At 36.8% G+C, this 23,908-nt stretch overlaps 2 protein-coding genes across 2 annotated transcripts; both read left to right on the forward strand.

The window, feature by feature from the left end:
* The first annotated feature begins 5,647 nt into the window (after positions 1–5,647).
* Positions 5,648–7,421, forward strand: LOC131429498 (GATA zinc finger domain-containing protein 10). The gene is made up of 3 exons (XM_058593647.1): positions 5,648–5,876; positions 6,148–6,482; positions 6,546–7,421. The coding sequence occupies exons 1-3, from the start codon at positions 5,817–5,819 to the stop codon at positions 7,018–7,020; spliced, it is 870 nt and encodes a 289-aa protein (XP_058449630.1). The 5' UTR covers positions 5,648–5,816; the 3' UTR covers positions 7,021–7,421.
* A 4,291-nt stretch (positions 7,422–11,712) lies between these two features.
* LOC131429499 (trifunctional purine biosynthetic protein adenosine-3) lies at positions 11,713–22,487 on the forward strand. The gene is made up of 7 exons (XM_058593648.1): positions 11,713–13,439; positions 13,519–13,766; positions 13,822–14,216; positions 14,439–14,693; positions 16,578–16,800; positions 17,019–17,166; positions 19,768–22,487. The coding sequence occupies exons 1-7, from the start codon at positions 13,260–13,262 to the stop codon at positions 22,435–22,437; spliced, it is 4,119 nt and encodes a 1,372-aa protein (XP_058449631.1). The 5' UTR covers positions 11,713–13,259; the 3' UTR covers positions 22,438–22,487.
* Positions 22,488–23,908: the final 1,421 nt, after the last annotated feature.

A 23,908-nucleotide genomic window follows, 5' to 3' on the forward strand; every position in this document is an offset into this window, starting at 1 on the left:
GTAATGATGAATTCGACCGTCCTACGACAAAAGGTTCTAACTGCAAATGACACTTTCTCTTTGTTTACTTTTTCTTTCGCGATTTACCGAACTGATTTTATATTGGACGCTTTATTCTTCGCAAAACTTTCAAGGTAAAACTACAAGCTTTCGATTTATATTGGAAACTATAGAGAATTTGCAATAATTGCTCCATAATAATAAAAAAAGAGAGTAAACAAAGAGAGGCTCTCATTTGTCGTGGGACTATCTAATTCTCCATAAGCGGGCCTTACACGATCATTAAAAGTGTTATTACTAAAAAGTAAAGTCATTTTTAAAGCACGTATAAGGGCAGTAATGGTGAATTCTGCATACAAATTTGGAATGTCATTACTTAGTAGTCATTAAAAATGACATTAATAATTCTCGTGCAAGGGTCACTTATATAAGTATAACTAAATATAATTTATAAGTTATCTTGAGGGGTAATCTACAATCTCAAAAAACAGTTATCATTGTAAAACGAAATAGCAGTCATCGTTGTCGTTGAGCGGAAATTCAAAAGAGAAGTACAGTTTGTTTGGTACATTTTTCTCAATTCATCAGCTTAGCTTTTTTGAGCTACTAACTAAAAAAGAATTTCTTGCTTGTAAGTAGAATCTTAATCTATTATAACCTAGGCGTTCTACAGTTCTTAAGCCAAATGAAGTAATATCTATTAAGGCCAAATACCATGCCCACGATTGATTTTAGGAAATTTTAGCTTTGAAAAACTTGTATCTATCTGTAGGAAATCGGAGGATTTTCCTAGTGTTATCAAAAATCTCTGTGTATTTTTGTGATCTTTCACAATTATCTTGAAAAACAATGCGACGACATAAATTCTTATGAAAGCTTTTCATGGAAATGCAACGAATTTCGTATAACCGATTTCGTTTCCTTTTGGCGATTTGAAAGGACTAAATAAATTAGTAATTATTTCACAACAATACTAATTCGCAATTAAACTTTCCGTTTTATTTATAGCTTTCATATTGTCCCAGTATAACGAAGTCTATTAGATGGAAACCCAAGTAGCAAATGTAACTTATTGAACTTTCAAGATGTTTTACAATTGATTTAGAAATGTTATTTATGTTAGATATGTTTAGTAATATGTATTAGAATTGGTTGTGCAACGTATCACTGTTAAGTTTCACAATACTACCGAAAAAATCACTGTAGAACAACTTTAAGTACATCTAAACAAGTGTGCAGTAAATCACCAACTTGTTAATGTTTCACTAGAAGCTCTACAAAAAATTTCACATCGTCATGTAAAACGAGAGTAACTACAACAATTGTGCAACTTATCAAAAACTTTCCAAACGGCTGTTATAATTGTACCGGGCACAATATACGTCGAAATTGCTATAAATCTCTTGTGGAAGAAAAATTAGTGAAATGATTGATGCTCTCCGCCAGGCAAAAAATGCTAAGCCGAATTGATAACCTTGCTGTAAAAAATATATTTCTGCAGAGACCGCATTGTTTTGGCTGCCTCATGAATTTTAAGATCAGTGTGCGCAGTTTACTTCAGTTTTAGAAAAACATTGATATAAAAATCTAAAACTGCCAAAAAAGTTGGGCAAGATGTTTGAATTGAACACAAAACTTGCAGACATGAGATTATTATCAAAAAAGTTGCATGATTACAGCGTTATATACGCAATGAAAACAAAAATCAATCAGATAATTTGTATTCGGTTTTCATTTCCCGAAAAAAAAGCAAACCTGACATCACTTTTCAAAGATATTGAACGTTAAATTTCATCATAGTTACTCTCATAGTTATATATTATCGCTTGTGCAACTTGTTTTTGCAACTCCAGCACACGGACTTGCCCAAATAATACCTACAGTGCGTATCACAAAAGTCGGGCCCTCTAAGATAAATGACTATACTGTATTGTTGTTTAATTCAACTAGAAGATTAAAACTGATAAAAACAAAATAAAAAACAAAACGTAGAGCATTTCTTTCCGAAATATTAACATGTTAATGTTTCCTGTTATTTAGATAATATATGTCCTTACGTTGGGTGAACCATTTTCTATTCAACTCACTGTTACCATCGATGCCATATTGGAAATATTCAAGAAAAATTCATTTCGAGATTTTTCAGGTTTAATTAAACATTAGTTTGATCAAAATCATCTGAAAATTTTAAAGAATGTTTGAATATACGTATTTCAAACACCATTCTGATGATTCTCATTAAAAATAATAGACTGTTATTTTCACAGAAATTTGTGTACAATCATCAAAACACGTTAATTTAAAGGCGCTTGAAAATTTCGGGCGCACGAATACATGTTTCACCATAAAAATGCAATTCGTTGTTAATTTTTCATTTACAAAATCACAAAAGATTAATTCTACAATATGTAGCATTATCATTTTTTATGAGCAGATTATTTTACAAGATCCATGTTTGTGTTGAGAGCAGTTGTATTGAAAATCGAATCTGAAACTTATTTATAAGAAATTATGTTTGTTATGTTTTTGTAAACGTCATTCCATTTCTTGTTTACATTACGTAGTAGATTGCACGAGTTTCACAATTGCTTTTTTGCTGGTTTTATTACTGCCTTTTTGATGGGATCGACGCATGAGTTTTTGTATCAGTTGCACAATAATTGTGAATAAATGTTCGTTATAATGGATAAACTTGAAAGTATGTTGCACAACATAGAAAAATTGCGCTTTTTCCATAACACAACAGTTACTAGAATAGTGATACAAACTAACTTGATAAATTGCACAATCTGTAGAAATATACAGGACAGCAACTTAACATGCTACTTGGGAATTGTTGAATATTTTTAAAGTGTAGAAATCTGATGAAAGTGTATCCTAATAAACTTTCCGTAGACAAAAATATGATTTTTTAAAGAAAACATTATGTCATCGCATTATTTTTCGAAATAATTATGAACACTCGGAAAATCCTCTGAGTTTTCCAATTAATTAAAACCACCCGCGCATGGTGCTTGGGCGATAGCGTTGAATGTGATAACAAACAATGTCAAAATACAGCGGTGTACACATAATGCAATTTGAAACCAATTTACTGATTGGTTTAATAGTGGAGTCGTAAGATATTGAAATACATAGTAAACATGAATTGAAAGATAGGTATAAATATAATCTTTTGCACGAGCTACGTGACCTAACCAGCTTCAAAGCAGGCATGTCCAAACACTGCACTGCACTGCGTGCTCCATATAACCACCGCCACCGCGTGTATTGAGAATGCCATTGCGTGCCAGTGCACAAAGAGAAACACGAAACGCAATATCCGAAGCCACGGTGCTCGTGGCGCTGTTTAATTTTCGGCGCTGGTGCTTCAAGCTTCGGCATACACCGAAACTGCGTGTTTTCAGTTTCGTTAAACACCGGAGCCGAGTGTTTTCAATTTCACGAAGGCACCGAAGAGCACCCATGCGTTGGTTATAATGTCAATCAATTGAATTCAATCAGACGCGTATTGATGAAAAAAGAATTAATCATTCAAACGCATTTTTCGTCATACCGTGGTGCTATAGGTGCTTATAGTACAAGCAACGTATATGGCAAAATCGGAAACACTCGGATTCGGTGTTTGCCGAAGTCAGGAACACTCGACTTCAGTGCTGCCCGAAAATCCAAACACCGTTGCTTGGCAATTACACGACCACCGGTACGGGTGCTTTTTCTACTGCGTTCGGTGTGTGTTTTTCAACACGGGCACGAAGCGTAGCATTCAATACTCCTGGTGGTGTGCTCACGAGTGATGGTGAGTACCGTGCAGAACGGATCCGTGTTTTTGCCATGCCTGCTTCAAAGCATATAATTTCGCTGGAGTTGAGTAAGCTCAAGCTTAAAGTAATGTTTTGAAAAGTTATAAAAAATGAACAAAATGTAGCCAAGCCCCCAATCATCCTTTACAGTTTCATTCATTCATAAATTCATAGTTATTATTTCGTAAACAAAGTAGTATTACTTTTCATTCCATGCTAACATAGTTTAAACTCAGGTTCTGCTAGCTCTCAGAGGCTTTGACAGAATAAGAATTTTCTGAACAATTCAAGAGGAGTATTGTTATCACGGTCTAACAACTACTCAAAGAATTTCAATAATTGAAAATGTGTAAAATTTATTATACTACATCCAATTCTTAGCACGCAATTATTCATTTATTGTTCTAGTAAACAAGTAACATGGATCGAGGAGCATATGCCGAACCAAAAAAAAAACACAATTTAAAAAATTTCTGCTGGCAATAAGCTTCAATTCGGTAAAACTTTAAATATTGTCCAGGGTCTATAGAGCCTGCCAAACTTTTATTAAGCATCAATTTAAAATTATTGATGTCGATAAGATCGTCGTTGTTCGTCGATTTCGAAGATCATATAGCTGACATTTCAAATTTCGGTTATATTAGCGTACAAGTGACTTATCGACTGACAGCTCACTTACAACCACAAATGCAATTGAGATTGGTTTGTTTTCATCAGGAAACGCATGCATTAAACACCATTCAGACGATCAATCAACTTCGGTCGACGTCAAGATTAATTTATTCATATTTTTAGCCGAATATTGCTCATGTACCCGATGTTAAAATGTTCCTTTAACTTGACGTAGTGGTTCTTCATATGAATTGCTTACAATTAATGTTTATGTTCCGTAACCGTTCCATGCCGGTGATAGTAGCATGATGCTACGTGTGAATCGCTTTTATATATTGTTTTGTTTTCATCAGGAAACGTATTGGCCACCCATTTTCACTAGGGCCGCCGTTCGTTTTTCACCGGGCATCAGAGATGCCAGATCTGCAGATTTGTCTGTAAATCTGCAGATTTGGGGCATAGTGCTGCAGACTTTTTTTTGTTGTGCAGACTTTTGCAGACTTTTGAAATTCTGGCAGACTTTCGTCTATATTAACAGACTTTTGAAATTTCCGCGACTTTTTTTTTGCTCGCCAAGTCAGTTTTGCGTGTCATACTTTATAGAGAAATTGCTGCCAGCAAGACATACTTGCTGACTTCAGATGTTTTTTCAGATTTACAGACCCTGTCTGCAGATATTTGAAATTTTTACCTGGCATCTCTGCCGGGCATAGAAACCTCAATTATTTCAGAAAGTGACAAGTTCAAATGTGTTATTGTTGATACGCTTGGTCCAAGAAAAGGTTGCACTTCCGGTGAAACTCTCAACGGGTGAGCACGTTGCATCGTGTTAGTCCGGGGAAAATTCGAGTATTTCGCAAGAAAGAAAGGATTTTCAGCCGTACTTTGACGATTCGACGCAGCCACACAGCGAGATTTTCGCTTGTAGTCAAGTGAAAAGAAAGTCCACTGGACTATAAACGAAAATTAACTGGCAATATAGCCTTAGTTGCTGTGCCATCAATTCGGCGTCATCTCAAGTGAGGTGACGCCAACCAGAAAGGAAGAAGAAGAAGAAGAAGAAGAAAAGGTTGTGAACTACCCGAACTACTAGATAGCCTAATGCAGCCGACGCTCCCCTATAGTTTTCCGAATTGGACCTTTTGAAAAAACTCCCGACATTTCGGTATCAACCCTGATTTTACAAATGGTTTGTATGTCACGTCAGTGTGACGTTTCTTGACAGTTTTCCAATTTTTCTCGGTGTGCATTTCGGAAATTCCTTCGTTTAGAAATTTTTCTCGTATTTATTTCTCCAAAAAGAACGATCAAAATCAATACTTACTGTTGTTGAAATTGTTACAAGTGTTATTTTAATAGCGATTGCAACGAGGTCAGCTGAAGCAGTTGCCTGGAGGAATCATGATGTCTAGTAAAAGTCAGGACCTCGTCGACAGCTGGGAGGAAATTGACGAAGATCGTGTAAGTGGAGCAATCTTCATTGCCAACAATGTCACTCAGCATAATCACGCATTTCCGTAGCTATAGCTAAATGCTACGGAGATATAGTTACAAGATTTGATTTTTGAGTGCCTCAAAACTGTTTTGGTAGTCACAATTTCAGACATATTGCAATCTGTTTACGTATACTTTTCTCTTTGAATGGTTGATAATGAAAATGATAGTCTATGAGCAGTGATGTCTTGGATTTCGTAATTTAGAGAATATTAAATAGAATGTACTTGGTTCACAGTTGACTTCCAGATTAAGCAAACTTACTGACGAGGGCACCACCGAATCGGGAGAAACATGCACAAACCGAGACAGTTCTGAACCAACTGGCAGTAGTCTAACCGCTATGCTGGAGGAAGAACTGCGCCCACGAATGATTCTTCAGAGACCGCAGATGCAGATTCTTCGACGACCGCAATCTAAAATTCCAGAGGAAAAGGCGACTTCTGAAAGTAAGCCAAAAACGCAGATAAAATCATTCGATCAACGAAAGCAGGAGTATGCGGAGGCTCGTTTGCGGATACTAGGCTCAGCCCATGACGAAGAAGAGCAACAGCAAAATCTGCCAATTGAACAGTAAGATATCCAACTTAAATTGTCTGCCTGTATCATATTGAATAAAAATCGTTAAATTTTCAGAGTTAGGAAAACCACTCCAATCACAAATGGTTACCGAATAGGTAACAGTCCTAGTAATAACAACATCAGCGGACAAATCCGTCCCCAAAATTCATTTCGAGCTCCGCCGGCGAATTATCATATGCAGCAACATCCTGGTCCCTACTACCAGCCACATTCTTCCGGAGGTGCACGAAATCAAATACCACCAGATACTGGCAATCATCACTACTATCACCATCAACAAGCCCCCCATCCCGGTCCAGGTGCGTACACCTTTCAGCAGCAGCAGCAACAACAACAACAGCATCATCAACATGCTCAACATCAGAAGCAACTGATGCCTTTCGGAATGCCTACTCAATCATCGTCGATTAGTAGCTACCATCATGGAGTACCTGTACCAGCATATGGTGGCGCACTCAGTAGTAATAACAATGTTTTGAGAATGCCTGCTGGCCCTGACGGTTCACATGGGTTTACGATGCGACGGTAGCTAGTTTATTAGAATCGATACTAATAAATAGGTTCTAATGGATGATTTCGATTCAAAACAATTCTTTACTTTCTTAATTATGCTTACAATTGTACTTTATCGACAGAATACATTTTCTTTTATAAAAGTTCTGTTATGGTGGGTTATATTTTCAGTCAAGTTGCTTTGCTATTCAAACACGGACAAGAAACATTATATGAAAACACAACATAATTTTGAATCCATGTCATCAAGATTGTACACTTTCGATAATTGCTATTGCTTCTTCAAAATGATTGTGAAGCAAACTGTTTTGAGTATTACTGTATGATAAAGGTGCGATAATTTAAACAAAATATAAAATTTTACCACACGCTCTGTATGTATCAAACAAATAATTATTCTTCAAGTAGAATATCAAATACTCGAAAATTCTATAGCTTATGCTCTATGATTCCGAACTTTTCTTTTGTACTATCACTATAGACTGATTTATAAATGATTAGGATTGGAATTGGCGAATCATCATTTGATGTACAGCTTTTGGTAATTCCAGATTTTATTCGGCCAGTCCTGAACGTAGATCGACGGTAAGGTTAATAGTCCAACACTTGTTGTTACTGGAGCGGTCTCCATTATATACTACTGCGCACTTCAAAAGAGGGAGAAGGATAGTGGGCAATAAAAAAAATTTAAGGGCATATTCAGTAGTGGTTTAGTTCTAGATGCATAATTTATGCCAGTTACAAAATTTAAATCTGGATTTTATAACAAGAAAAACTGACAGACCCAGTAGTGTTTAACTCGTGTTTCAAATATACAAAAAATAGAACGGCATCGTAGACCAGTTTTAAATTTGACAGGAGAACTGGTCGAATAAATAAAACTAGAACGGCTTGCTGGGGATACGTTTGTTTCAGTTTCAGTTATATTATAGACCACCCATATGAACCTTGCAGCTGCTGAATTTGCTCTAATAATAGAAGTATCCTTTTAACCTCTGGGAGCTCCACACAATTTAAAATCATTTGGTCATTATGCAAAGGCTAACAGACTCACGATCACACACAAACACACACACATCGTTTGATTGGTTGATCTGGGTAGCCGGCTACCGAAAGTATTTAATGATTATTATAACAATTTCTTATTATTACTCCAGCTGATCGACCCACCTTGCGCGCTGTGCTATCGTATCTAGCATTCTAATGACATGCCCAGCCATCGTATGCATCCAATCTATGCTATGCATACGGAAATAGCTTCTCCAAGCAACTGTGGCAATTCGTGGTTCCTACGCCGTTTCCTGGTTCCATGATCCATCTGCACTCAGTTCACAATTCACAATCACCCCAATTCTGCAATCCGACGAATTTGTGATACGAACGAATCTACACTTTCGTTCGAGTTCGAATTTTGCATTCTTCATTCCGTTCGACTTGTATGTTTCGATCGACTCTCGTTCGGGAACACTTGAAATTTCAACACTACTTACACGTTCTATATTATTTATATTATACATTTCTTGGTAAACGAAACCGTCACACTTGTATAAACAAATTAGAACGATTCTAAACCGAACAGAAGTAATACGTACGCAAGTCGATCGAGTAATGTTCGAAAATTGAACAACTCGAACGAATGATATTCGAGTTCATACCCAACTCGAACGGAATGCAGAATGGAAATTGTACATTCAATCGGAATATTTCGAATCGATCGACGAACAGAATAGGGGATATCTTATTAATATGCCATTGGTATCATTGTCGGTATGCACAATGCATGACAATAAATAAACGATTTCTTCGATAACGTTGGTTTCTGATGTCTGGAACGCATTTTTTATTAACTCGATCCACCTAACTTAAACTTTCAGTCGTGTGTATGCTTCGATTGTCATCTTGTACTCATCAACTTCGTCAATGATAATCTGTGCAGACTCTTGACAATCCTTACTTTCTTATTCACACAATCTAAAGGTGTAATAAAAAGACAGACCAACTGAATTACGAGCTCAGTGGCGTACCGAGAAAATTTGGCGCCCGGGGCAAGATAAGATTTGCCGCCCCATCGTTGGTTTAGTGAGCAAAAAAAACCTGAAGTCCATCTCCGGAAAGATGACTTGGACGAGCAAAAAGGGTCCCAAGGTATATTTTCAAAGATAGTTTTTTTTTATTTTTTATGCAAAATGATCAGTGGAATCTATTATTGATAAAGTATTTGCAAAATTTACAATCATGCCCGTTTTACCTTAATTTTCACTTTTTCGTACTTTACTTCAAAGATTACCTGTAAAACTCAAAAAAATAATGGTTCTATGATTCGTATGAATCCCCACAAATTAGGTTACAGTTTCAATGGCCGCATGAATTGTGTTAAACAGTTTTACCTTAAAAAGAGTCGTGTGATCATTGAATTTATCTGTAATCCGCTTTTTAACGATTTCTACGTAAAAAACTTGATTAATCCACCTAGCAGTGAGATGATACCTTTTTTTATCAATCCGCATGTGTTTTTTTGCATGGATATTCTTAGGTGTTTTGGTTCTCATGACATTATTTTAATTATCGTCGTTTCAAACGGCAAATTGAGATTTTAATCACTCATTACCCTGTAATTTCGAATCTGCAAATCGTATCGAATTTCAATCTTAACGTGTGACATTCGATTGAACATTCCATGAGATGTCGAAGTAAGTTCCACTTTAGAGTTTTTCGTCATTATTTATGGTACTTCCAGAGCTGGTATTCAGGAACTAGCATAACCCAAAATGATTCGAATGGCCATAAATTAATACGCCAAACAATTTACATCTTCTATATCGGTATGAATTTTAAAAATTCATCATATGTAATTCCAGAATCGGATAAAATTCACCAATTTTGTATGGGACCTTAAGACCTTTAATTTGAATTTTTGTTTTTGAAGTTCGATTTGGCCTTTTTGAAAAAATGATTAAACTTTGAGAAACGATTCGAAACTGGATCCGGAGTTCTAAGATCGGTGTAGCCGAAATCAGATAAATTCACCTGAGGAGTGTGTAGACATCTTTGAGAAATTGTAGTGCGAATTAAAATTTGGGGGTGCATTCCGAATCCAAAAAGGAATACCGCTTAAACTGAAATAAATTTATTTGGTAATCGACTATCCAAATTTACAAACCCGATAAACCTGATTAATTTATGTGAAATGGAAATTTTTATACTAATCACCCTGTATCTCCTAAACCAGAAATCGGATCTGACTAATTTTTATAGGATTTTAAGACCTCTCATTTGAATCATAGATGATTCTTAGATTTCATTTGAATCTTAGATCGGTTCAGCCATCTACGAGAAAAATGAATTGCATTATTTTAATTTCGTTTCACATGTCATCCTGTGGTTCCGAAATCAGAAGTCGGATCCAAATTTGGAAGTATACTAGTTTTCATATGAATCTGAGTTTGTAGAAAACGGTTTAGCCATCTCCGTAGTTTTTTTAATCAATGTAATTATGGAATTACTTTCAACTCGAAAATGCTAATATCATCTGGTTTATAAATGCCATATTCGAACGATTATGTTGCCAAAAACGAACCGTGCTAAAAGCGGTCCAAGGCAAATTGTCATGAAAAAGGATGCTGTACACAGTCTTTTGGGCACTTAGAAACAATTGTATGTCACAGTATAAAAATCGTGTTTTCCGTTGCTCCCAAGCATTTCTTTGTCATACAGTGCTCAAAACTTCTACTGCTGGAATAAGGGAAAAAGTCGTTTACACAAAAATATTGATATCTCCGTTAAAAATGGACGGATTTTAACAAACTATGGCTTGTTGGATAGCTATTACCGTGCGGAATCTAAGTCTAAAAACATATTCTGTTTTCAAGGTCAATTCTGACAGATACTGTCAAAAAACTGAAAATTTTGACATAAAACTCCGCATAACTCAAAAAGTAAACATCCTATCTCAAAACCATTCAATAGCGTTTTGGATGACGGGGAGACCTTTCATTTGCGACTAGTTTGATCAAAATCGGTCCAGCCATCTCTGAGATCTCGACCTCTTAGTTGACAACACACATACAGACACACACACACACACACACACACACACACACACACACACACACACACACACACACACACACACACACACACGCACAGACATTTGCTCAGTTCGTCGAGCTGAATCGATTGGTATATGACATTCGGCCCTCCGGGCCTCGGAAAATTTTTGGAAAGTTTGAGCGAATTCTATACCTATTTTTTATATATATAAAAAAAGGTAAAAATAGTTTGGTCAACCGCAGGCACGTACCAAGAATTTTTTTCTAAGATGGTAGGGGGCGTTGTGGAGAACATGTTTATGGGGTCGGGTATAGTCGATGGCTTTCACGCAGCCCATCTGGGTTTGATTCCAAACCCGGGCATAGGGTCAGAAAGTTTTTTTGGCCCGAAGAGGCGAATGACTTTAAGGTTAAAACCTCTATAATTGAAACAAAAAAAAACATGTTTATCTTTTTCCAAACGTATGGGAATATACATCAAAATACTTGACAAAATTTTGGTTATGAAGGCGTTTGGTGGATATTATATATTTTATAATTGACTCAAATATCTTAAGAAGGGAGTTTTCATAATATACGGCAGACCGGAGCTCAGCCGGACATTTTTTGGAAATTGAAAAAAAAACATACATTTCAACTAGGTTTTCACCCAGGTTATCTCTACCGTTGTGTAGATTCAACCTTCAGATACAATTCCCAATTTGTGACTTAGGAAAATATGCACTAGTTTTCATACCAAGTCGCGCAGAAAAAAGCAACTCAAAATCCAATATTTTTGGGTTATGGGGCAAAATCAGACTATAAAGCTTCACACAAAAATTAAGAACGAATACCATGGGGTAAAAATATCCAGATAGGTTCAACCTTTCGTGAAACTCACGTCTCAGTCTCTAGATACTAACTGACGTCTGTCTGTCACATGAAAGGGCGATTACAAAGTCAATCCATGGATCTAAATAATTGCAGGTTTATTAGATACTTCAGCTGTGGTAGACCACTGTCCGGTCTAGCCTCGATCTCACCTTATAATTTCTTGAGATTCGTGAGGGGGCTTGATCTCCTAAGTCCCCACCCCCTGTATACGCGCCTGGCTAACCGTAATATCGTTCCGGAATGCTGTTTCTTAAGTTCTTCTAAAGTGAAGAAATGAATAATGAAAAGAAATCGGGACAAAACGGTCTAGTTGTGTAATTTATTCCCGTTTCCGGAAATACATATTGGTCACAAAAATCCAGAAGGGTTTCTCAAAATTGGCGGAACAGATGTTCTTAAACTTCACATTCAAATAAAAAGGCCTTATAGCCCCATAAATAACTGTGTTTATCTCGGCCCGGTAGTTAGGTTACTAATGCTAAAAATGACAACCTTCATTCAAAATATGATGCAAAAAACAACAACGAAAAAACAAGTTCCAATACATAGGTCTTGTTAGTTTATGGTCATAGCAACCTACATCGGCTATAACCGTGATGGCCAACATTCAAAAATGGAGCATGTATCAGTTTGTATTAATGATAATGATAATGTGGAAGCGAACAGTCGATAAGGTGGTTGCAATGTGCCCCCTATTCTAAATGCATAGCGAATTACACTCAATTTACACATGTTTTTACACTATTTCATTTCAGTGGACTGTATTGTAGACTATATTGTTTGTTGCTTTCCTTAAAACACTTGCTAGTAAAAATTAATGCCAATACGTAATTGCTCTAAATGTGACAAAAATTTTGTAATTGTGCGAGCTTTGTAGGAAGTGATGTTGAGTTATTTTTTTTTAAGTTCTCGTAAAAAAAATATTATCAATAAAGGGTTATTTTATCATACGTTTATGTAGGTAGTTTCATCTCTGGGTGTAAACAGGATTCATAGGTATATAAATTGAATGCATAGTTGTGTCTATTTACTATATACGTACGTGATACATATACAAGCGTATAGGTAATAACAACCTAAGCGCATCGCCCGACTCCACTCATATCAATTCGATCACTCAGATAGTTCGCACATGTTTTGGAAATTAAGCTGATCAGTTCATTTGCCGGTGTCAGATTCAGTGCAATTAGTTCAACTTATGTTTTGATTGATAAGTGTGAACCAAGTGGACATCATTTTCTGTACTAAGCCTTTATCAGTTAGATTTGAACTGTATTCTGTTGAGTGCCATAGTTTTCAAACTTTGCCGGTAGGCAGGGAAAATAAGTGAAACATGAATCCTATGTTGAAGAATGTTCTGGTTATTGGAGGTGGAGGCCGCGAACATGCCTTATGTTGGAAGTTAACACAAAGTGCAAAAGTAGCAAATGTCTTTGCACTTCCAGGTAGTCCCGGAATTGAACAGTTGGAGAAAGTAACACTGGTCAGCGATATCAACGTGAAAGATTTCGATGTCAGTTTTTTTATCTCACATTTTCAGCAGAACAAAGACTAAATCCATTGCTAATAATTACCTTTCTGTACGAAATTAGGCCATAGTATCTTGGTGTAAAAACAACTCAATACATTTAGTAGTAGTGGGACCTGAAGATCCTCTCGCTGAAGGTCTCGGGGATATTCTGCGACAAGGAGGGATTAAATGTTTTGGTCCTGGTAAAAAAGGTGCTCAAATTGAGGCGGATAAAAATTGGTCCAAAGACTTCATGCATCGCCATGGAATCCCGACTGCTCGCTATTCGTCCTTTTCCAATGCAGATAAGGCAAAGGCATTTATTCGAAGGTAAGTGACCGTTGATTATTATAAACAATTGCAAAACCCTTAAATATTATTGAAGTGCATCGTATGAAGCCTTGGTCGTAAAAGCCAGTGGTCTAGCTGCCGGAAAGGGTGTAATCGTGGCCAACGACAAGGACCAGGCATGTTCTGCAGTAGAGGAAATCCTGGGCGATCGTAAGTTCGGTTCTGCTGGTGACGTTGTAGTAGTCGAGGAGAAACTTTCTGGTGAAGAAATTTCCGTACTGGCATTCGTAGATTCGAATACCGTGCGTGTGATGCTGCCTGCCCAGGATCATAAGCGACTGCGGAATGAGGACCTTGGCCCTAACACCGGTGGAATGGGTGCATACTGCCCCTGTCCGATTATTAAAGCACATGAACTGGAAATTGTTACACGCGAAGTTTTGCAACGAGCTGTAGATGGATTGCGCAAGGAAGGCATCAAGTATAATGGTTAGTAGTAATAGTTTGCTTTTCATTCACTTCGATAAGGATTCAGTTTATCAAGCTGAGGTCAATTGTAGAGAGGTCATATATTGACTTCGATTGGCGGTAAACAAGCGTCATCGATGTCAATATCTCTGTACTATACTCTCGCTTTTCTTCGCATTTCCCTCACTCACTGATAACATATTGTTGTTTTTTTTACCAACATCTATAATCACGTGCTTGCAGGAGTGCTGTATGCCGGAATGATGCTTACTCCTAATGGACCAAAAACATTGGAATTCAACTGTCGTTTCGGTGACCCGGAAACTCAGGTCATTTTACCTTTGCTGGAAAGCGACCTCTTTGAAGTTATGGAGGCAACGTGTGACGATCGTTTGGATGGGATCAAATTGAAATTTCGCGAAGTAGTCAGTGCTGTCGGAGTTGTAATGGCCAGCAAAGGTTATCCGGAAACTTCTACTAAAGGATGTGTTATAAAGGGTATGTTTTTACCATTTTTATATATCTCAACTCTAACGGACCAAGCCCACCGGCTGAAAGTCTCTTTAATAAAGAAAACTAAACTAAACTAAACTCTAACGGACCTGTAAAATTCGACAGTAGTATAACAGCCTGACTAACATGTTCATCATTATTTTCCTGACCTGTTATCAATAGAATGACGTTTTTGGAATGAAGTGATATAATGCTCTAATTATTACGAGATGATATTTAGAAAACCGCAAGTCGATTTCTAGCATAAACGTAAAACTATTCAGTCTCTTTTTGATTATGCTGACACATAAGACTCAAAAGTTTTGGTTGAAGATCTCATTTCTAATATGGATAACATTGTGTAGAATCTATTGACCTTTTTATTGTTTAGAATAAGAATAAATTACACAAACATCCTATTCATGAAAGGACCGACCGATAAACCCAGATTTTTTAGGATGGCAATTCGAAAAAAAATCAGAAACCTCAAGAACTAAGTCCGATTCAACCATCTCCGAGAAATTTCAGCATTCAGACACAGGGATTTGTCAGTTTATCTATTTATTCCGGTATTGTATTTAAATTTAATCGGATTACTTATAGTTTACATGAAATAAGGGATAGGGAAAAATCAATGACCACATCGTAGCTTTTAAAAAGGTTTAAGTTCGTTGAGTCATCTTCGGGAAAATTTAACCGATAAAAATGTGCGGTTAGTCGGTTACGTCATTTATACGATTATATCTCCGGAACCGGACGTGACAGCCATTTAATCTTTGAATTTGATCAAAGACTCAGTATCTCACAAGCAAGCCTAAGCAAGTAGAAATCTATTTATTCATTGAATTCGAATTGAAAGTTTAAAAAAATCAGAATTCGATTGTATCAGATTCACCTCAATTTACGGTTGTTTTTATGTATTGTGAGCTAGATTCCAACACATCTTGGTTGAAACAAACCTTATTCTCAACATATTAACAAAATAAAAGAGCGAAATGATTATTTTCAATAAATGGATTCATACTTGGTGTTGTTTGTACACAATTATGTTTTTATTGTAGAACTAGTAGTTACTAGAACCTACATCGGACAGTTGTTGTTTGTTTTGATCTTAAATCAATGATAAGCATTGTGGTAATTGCGCTCAGTGAAACGTAATCGAGTAATGTCTGTCGTCAAAGTACGTCATAGTTAATGTGCTGAGAACAGTTAATCATCACACAATGCTTTTACGTGATTATGACTATGGATTGCATTAAACGAGTCTAAGTCTTTCGGAATATATTTGTTAGGGAATATTTACGAAAACGGTAACGAAAGTTCATATAAAAGTGGCGAGATTTTGTACGTTGATGACTCAGCCATTTCTCAATGCATGCTCTATTATATTTGAAATTTCCTGCAAGAAATACCTCTACGGAGATTCTCAATGTCTCAATGTCAATGATTCCAAGCGTCATACCATCGTGCTTGTTAAAAATTCCTAATAATATACACAAAAATATCGATATTTCCGTGAATAGTTGATGGAGTCTTACAATCTATGGCTTGTTTGATTGGTATTACGATAAGATATCTAAATTTGAAGCTATATTCAGTTTTCAAGGTCAATTTTAACAAATGTTGTACACACAGATATTTTCTCAGCTCGTCGAGCCGAATTGATTTGTATCTCGGCCCTCCGAGAAAGTTTCCCAAAATTTGAGCGAATTCTATACCTATTTTTTATATCTATAAAAAAGAAAAATACCACTGTGACCGGTCGTATTTTGTATACAACTCTGATCTTTGTGATTGTTTATATAGTAGTGGAACCACTACAATAAAACCTACACTTGCTTTCTATTACCTCTGCTTCATACTGATTTACTAATCTTACGTCCTTCCCAGGTCTCGACACAATTGCCAAACGTCCGGACCACATGGTTTTCCACAGTGGAATAGGCAGAAACACCGAAGGCGAATTCGTTACTAATGGAGGTCGTGTGCTGATCAACGTTGTCTTGCATTCCAATCTACAAACGGCAGCTGCTTTGGCGACAGCAGCCTGTTCCGATGTACAATTTGCTGGATCGCAGCATCGAACCGACATCGCCCAGAAGGCATTAAAACAGTAATTTTTAAAATTTTATCTATCGTTTCATATACGTAGAAACTACATTAACGTGGTGATAAACTTTTGTTGTAATCCTTTGCCAAGCATACAATATAATTCGAATAAACTCAGAAAATTTCCATACTCAAAATCTTTAGAAAAACAATCCATTAAATTAGAAGCTGGTCATCACAGAATTCAAAATGCACAAACTTAATTTTCTTCCTGTTTGACAGCGTGAGTCTATCCTACAAAGCTAGCGGAGTAGATATAGATGCTGGAGATGCACTGGTGCAGCGAATTAAACCACTTGCCAGAGGTACCAAACGGACAGGAGTTTTGGGAGGTCTTGGTGGATTCGGAGGACTTTTTCGTTTGAATGAGGTTAGTACAACATGATATACATTATTCAACGCACAATATTTCCCTTTTGGTCATACTAAAATGATGATAATGTCAGTATTTGATTTGTTGAACAGATCATTTTTAGTAGGTTTTACTTGTTGCCAAATTAGTGTTATGAAAATGTTGTTGTGTTGTAGATTTTAGGTTGTTGCCAAATAGGTGTTGTAATTGTCACTCGTTTTTAACCAAGAATGTTACATGATAAAATAATTCAGATAGTTTTTCAATTAACCATTGCAACCGTAAGCGAATTCGCATTAAGGCGTCAGTCTCGTATGAAATGCAACAGAGAGTAAGTGTGGAATATATATAATTCTGAAACAAACCCCGAAATTTTTTTCTGGGTACGCGCCTGCACACACATATTTACATATCAAAATTAAACCCAATAAATAACTAAGTACAACCGATTTTCCCAATGTTGATCTTGTTTTTATGTGAATTTTCTTCAACTCATGCTCTGTTTCAATAGTTTCAAGTACCGTTTCCATAATTTTGGTTTTTCAATTGGATGAAGTTTCGATGAATTTGAATGAAGTTTCGATGCATTTTTTTTCACAGACAGTTCCTTGTTTCGGCTATATAACTGGAGCTACTCTATGAAGAACTAAGCTTCAGGTGTAAACAATACACTATTAATAATATTTACTTAAATTTTAAGATTTCTTGCTCACATGATTCAAAAGTTACGGAAGATTTTCGGTGTGCCATTGTTTGGAAATGTCGATTGAAATGACCATAACCGTGTATTTTCAATTTAATAGACTCGAAATTTTAATTAATAGTGAGCAGTGTCTTATTTCACCTGCTAAAAATTTAAAACGTTATACAGGTTTACTGGAATTCCCTACCCGAGACGATGATTTTGAAGCAGTAAGCTACAAATTAGCACATACACCCGCATAGCGTTTTGGCTACCTGGGCAGCCATGGCCACCAGACGGCTACCAAAATTGATTCAGTGAAGGTTGTCAAATCCAATTTGACAAAACAAAGTCGCCTGTATCTAAGTTAGCCGTGCGTTTTCATCTTCTCACCTTCGCTGAAAATGTCAAAGATTTCAATGTGGAAAAATCCTGGTGGATACGGTTGTATCGTTTGAGTTGTATATCTGGCAGCGGTGAGGCAGTCGGTCACCAGAATGTCTGCCATCCATATTTTTCTAGCTGGCAGCGTTTAGTCAGCCATCTGGCAGCCATGCGTATGCCGGCAGCAGTAAGCTAATGCTTCAGTCTTTCATGATTTACATCAGAGGTTACTGTCAATCAGCAAGCGTCACCTGCTTTGGCAGGATTGCTTTGATTAAATGTAGTTTCCTCGCATCCGCTTGTTGACGTTAGATAAGCTTCGTAATTTGCTTAAAATCAAGTTCTAAATTAAATTTCAGAAACCAGCATGATACGTCTGTATTGGAGTAGTTACTGGGCATCAGCTGATGTGGAGAATTACAGCGGGGAAAATGTCGAAGCGCTTTAAGGATCAAGAGTAAACCAAGTTAACTTGTGTTGGTAATTTGAATATTACGTACATTTTATTTGGTACGTATGTCATAGATCTATGTATTCTTACGTGCAGTGCAACCAGTGGTTTGCACGATTGAGTTTCAAACAATCTTTCTTAGCAATATTTTCTTCTCAAACGAACGTTAAGCCTGACTTTTTGGATGAAATATCAGTTTTGATCAATTTTGCACCAACGTTTGATGGAAAATTGCTTACATTTTATGAATGTAGATTTCAATTCCCTAATAAAAAAGTTAGCAACACTGCTTCAATGGATTTGTATTAGATTGCGCTACACAAAATAAACAAAACTAAATATTTTCTGTTACAAAAGCAGTTTTCCGGAAAAATAAATAATTTTACAACATTCCATATCCATTGCATTTCGCGTGTTAAATTGAAGGTTCCTATTTTGGGGTTTACTTATGGAAGGTACATAAATCCTTATATCGCAATAATTTCTGCAAGAGGAAATCCATATAATTAAGTACCTCCACGCCATTTAATTTCATGAATTGTTCACGTATATGTCTAGTTTGAGTTACCAACCATCTACTCATTATTGAGGTGAGGAACGAAGCTGTGAAAATTATACATAAGAGAAAATATTTGAGTGAATTTAATTGAAAATTTGAGTTTCTTTTTTTTCACTCGAAATAATAAAATGCTTTCCTGCTTACATTTAAATACATGGAAACCTTAGTTAAAGTATTTCTTCTTTCTGCACGACGTTCGAAAACTCAACGCTTGCTCTAATGTATGATTAAATGCGAGAGAACACATGACTTGACTAAATTGTACTCAAATTTTTACATATTGTTCTAGTTTATGAATTTGAGTAATCGCATCTCAAATAATGAGTTATGTTCAAAGAGTATTGTGTGATTGAGCTATTCAGTGAAAATATTGCTCATTCAAATGTTCGAATCGATTCGTACCATATCTAACTTTAAGGGGTTGGACATAGCAGCGCTAATTTGTTGAAATCGTTGATTCTACACTATAAACCGACTTGCACATAACATAACATTCGTTTCGCTATTTCATTGTCTGATATTGTCTATTTGTATCTTTTCTAGGTAACCTACGAAAATCATTTAGGAAAGCGTGTTCGCTATCAGGATCCGGTACTAGTACAGGGAACGGATGGTGTCGGGACTAAGCTGAAAATTGCCGAAGCAATGAACTGTTGGGACACAATTGGGATCGATCTGGTAGCGATGTGTGTGAACGACGTATTGTGCGAAGGAGCAGAACCGTTGGCATTCTTGGATTACATTGCTTGTGGTAAATTAGACGTTCCAACGGCTGCGCTGATAGTCAAGGGGATCTCAGAAGGTTGTCGAGAGTCGAAATGTGCCTTGTTAGGTGGAGAAACGGCTGAAATGCCCACGATGTATGAAGCAGGCAAGTACGATTTGGCTGGTTATTGTGTAGGAGTCGCAGAACATCATGCACTACTATCTAGAATTCCGGACATACGGGAAGGTGATCTTGTTATTGGAATACCATCTAGTGGAGTTCATAGCAATGGTTTTAGTCTGGTGAATAAAATTTTAGAATCAAATGGGCTTAAGCTCACCGATGTAGCTCCATTTAGCGAGAACGGATATACGTTTGGGCGAGAGTTCTTGACCCCTACACGACTGTATGTAGATTCTGTGCTTCCCTTGCTACGGAAGGGCAATGTAAAAGCACTAGCGCATATAACGGGAGGAGGATTAACAGAAAATATTCCCAGAGTTCTTCCCAGTGGTCTTGGGGTCGAATTGGATTCGAACAATTTTGAAATTTTGCCTGTGTTCGGTTGGTTAGCGGCAAACGGAAATGTTCCTAGTTCAGAAATGTTAAGGACATTCAATTGCGGCATTGGAATGGTATTATTGGTACCTGCCGATGATGATAAATGGAAATCATTGGAACCATTTGGAGGTACTAAAATTGGCCATGTCGTGCGTCGTGAAACATCAACCTCCCCGCAAGTAAAAGTAGAAAACTTCAGTGAAGCTATTGCCAAAGCATCCGAGCCGTATCGAGCGAACGACCAGAAGGGCTCTATTTCGTACAAAGACAGTGGAGTAGACATTGTTGCCGGAGAAGATTTGGTAATGAAAATTAAATCAATGGCTAAGGCAACCGTTAGAAATGGTTGCCTCAAAGGGTTAGGCAGTTTCGGTGGTCTATTTCGCTTGAAGGACGTCAGTAGTTTCAAAGATCCAGTACTAGTCATGGGTACTGATGGTGTCGGAACGAAGTTGAGAATAGCCCAGAAAATCAACAATCATGGAACAATTGGTATTGATCTTGTGGCAATGTGTGTCAATGATATCCTTTGTAATGGAGCTGATCCGTTAAGTTTCTTAGATTATTATGCGTGCGGTAAACTAAACATTCCAGTTGCAGCGGAAGTGATTTCCGGTATTTCTAAAGGGTGCTTGCAGAGCAACAGTGCTTTGTTGGGTGGTGAAACAGCTGAAATGCCAGGAATGTATGAAGAAGGAAGTTACGATTTAGCTGGATTTACGCTTGGTGTTGTAGAATACGATCAGATGCTGCCTAATACGAGTGCCATAATGGAAGACGACCTAGTAATCGGCATTCCATCATCCGGTGTACATAGTAATGGCTATAGTTTAGTCCACAAAATCTTGGACTATGCCGCGGTCACATACAATGACATAGCACCTTTCAGTGCCACAGGAAAATCGTTTGGAGAGGAACTGCTTACCCCAACCAGAATTTATGTTAAAGAAATTCTGCCATTGTTCAAGCATAACGTGATAAAAGCCTTGGCTCATATAACTGGTGGTGGTCTTTCCGAGAACATTCCAAGAATTCTTCCTCAAGGTATTGGAGTAAAACTCGATTCAAGGAACTTTCATATACCGCCAATTTTCGGCTGGCTATCTAAAACTGGAAACGTATCGGAACGGGAGATGCTAAGGACATTTAATTGCGGTGTGGGTATGACTCTAATTGTTGCGCCGAAACATGTTCAATTTGTACTGGAAAACCTACAAGGTTCAGGAGCGACATTGATTGGTAAAGTGATTACATGCACTTCCACTGAAGAAAGAGTTAAAGTTGCTAATTTTGCCGCGTCATTGAGGACATCGCAGATAACCTGCTGTTTGTCGAAGAAACGCATTGCCGTACTGATTTCAGGGTCCGGAAGTAACCTTCAAGCATTGATCGAAGCTACCAGAAATTCCGCGTTCGGAATTCGAGGCGAAATCGTGTATGTTATTTCAAACAAGAGTGGAGTTTTTGGTTTGGAACGAGCTGAGAAGGCAGGTATTAAATCAAAGGTGATACTTCATAGAAACTTTCCCACCAGAGAACAATTTGACGATGCCATGTCCGAAGAGCTCGCAAAGCAGAATATCGATCTGGTTTGCCTAGCCGGCTTTATGAGAATTCTGTCGGAAGCGTTCGTTAGAAAATGGAAAGGTCGTTTGATAAATATTCACCCTGCGCTGCTACCAAAGCACAAAGGAATTCACGCACAACGGCAGGCATTGGAGGCAGGAGATTCAGAGTCTGGTTGCACGGTGCATTTCGTGGACGAAGGTGTCGACACAGGTGCTATCATTCTGCAAGAAATAGTACCCATACTGAAGAACGACACGGAGGCGACACTGACGGAGAGAATTCACCGTGCTGAGCATGTGGCATTTCCAAAAGCTTTGCGATTGATTGCTAATGGCTTGGTCAGTCTTGGGCAGGACAGTAAAACGGTGTGGCATTGAGTGAATTTCGACGGTTATCGAATGTATGTAATAAAGATTTTGTAGAATAATGACGTTTGATTTGTGATTCCTTCGAAAACGAATTATTTTGATAGGATAGTATTTTTGATTTTAACTATTTACCCCGAAACTCACCTCTATTAAGACTATTTCTACCGGATAGTGTCAGAAGACACCTTTCCAATTCCAACTGGACAAAATTCACTAAGTTAAAAAATTTCTCCACAAATAATTTTTTAACTTTTCCTATGATAGTCGTTCAGAAAATTTAGCGATATTATTTTCCCCAGCTCATCATCTATCATCTATCTATATATATAAAAATGCAGAGATTATTCTTTGTAATCGCATCACGTGGGAACGGATGGACGGATTAACATGATTCTTTATTTGTTTGATCAGTTTTTACCCCCACCGGGTTCGTACATCAAAAAAATTAGGAAAATTTGCCGGAAAAGTGGAAAAAATCCATAAAATTGTTTTGTATGGACAATGGAATTTTACACTGAAAAAGTTGGCGCGCAACGAGTTGCATAAGTGTTAGGCCGTTGTAGGAAAGAGTACTAGATCGTTGAACAAATTGTTTGGCGCGCAACGAGATGTTTTGCGTGGAGATATCACATGCATACTTGATTCATGTAATTTGTCATTTCGAGCCACGTGCTTAATTGGGTATCAAAACTATTGCTTGCCAAATGACTCAATCTCGGAATGTATATGACTGTTCTAGAAAACCGCTGTAGGCAAACGAAAATAATCTGATATCGTATAAACGATATATATATATATATATATATATATATATATATATATATATATATATATATATATATATATATATATATATATATATATATATATATATATATATATATATATATATATATATATATATTTATATATATATTTATATATATATATATATATATATATATATATATATATATATATATATATATATATATATATATATATATATATATATATATATATATATCGTTCACCAGTTGATGGATTGTATGTAATGGAGTTAGATAAATAATATTGGTCATCGTGAGCGCGAGTTAAACAAATCAGAAAATTTTTGATTGAATCAATAAATTGTTCTGTAGAAGCGCTAATATCAAACTAATAGATTTTCCTTGCTTTCTAATGATTTAGCGCACATAATAAGTGGCCATTAGATAACAATGTTCAATATGATTATCATAATGGATTTATACTGCCATTTTATATTTCATATTCTGGGAAGAATGTTCAAATTGGCAAGATCCATATCAAATTAAAATTTAAGCGACGTCTCTCTAAGCAACCAAAAGTTCCACAGTACCTGACAGGCCCGTGTGGGGTTTCAAGAGAGGGTTCAAGGAAGGGTTCAAAAGAAGGGGGGCAGGTGCTCAAGAGAGGGGAGGTTCAAGAAGGGTGGAGATTCAAGGGTGAGGAAGGCGAACAAATTTGAAGGAAAAGTCAA

Source organism: Malaya genurostris, chromosome 2, assembly GCF_030247185.1.
Source record: "Malaya genurostris strain Urasoe2022 chromosome 2, Malgen_1.1, whole genome shotgun sequence".
In the NCBI taxonomy this organism is placed as follows: domain Eukaryota; kingdom Metazoa; phylum Arthropoda; class Insecta; order Diptera; family Culicidae; genus Malaya; species Malaya genurostris.

Bases quoted from the DNA above. Each gene is read 5' to 3' on its own strand.
- LOC131429498 (XM_058593647.1), top strand. From the start codon at position 5,817: ATGATGTCTAGTAAAAGTCAGGACCTCGTCGACAGCTGGGAGGAAATT. The intron at 5,877-6,147 runs GTAAGTGGAGCA...CTTGGTTCACAG, and splicing joins AGGAAATTGACGAAGATCGT to TTGACTTCCAGATTAAGCAA. The intron at 6,483-6,545 runs GTAAGATATCCA...TTAAATTTTCAG, and splicing joins CAAAATCTGCCAATTGAACA to AGTTAGGAAAACCACTCCAA.
- LOC131429499 (XM_058593648.1), top strand. From the start codon at position 13,260: ATGAATCCTATGTTGAAGAATGTTCTGGTTATTGGAGGTGGAGGCCGC. The intron at 14,694-16,577 runs GTATGTTTTTAC...CGTCCTTCCCAG, and splicing joins TAAAGGATGTGTTATAAAGG to GTCTCGACACAATTGCCAAA. The intron at 17,167-19,767 runs GTTAGTACAACA...TATCTTTTCTAG, and splicing joins GACTTTTTCGTTTGAATGAG to GTAACCTACGAAAATCATTT.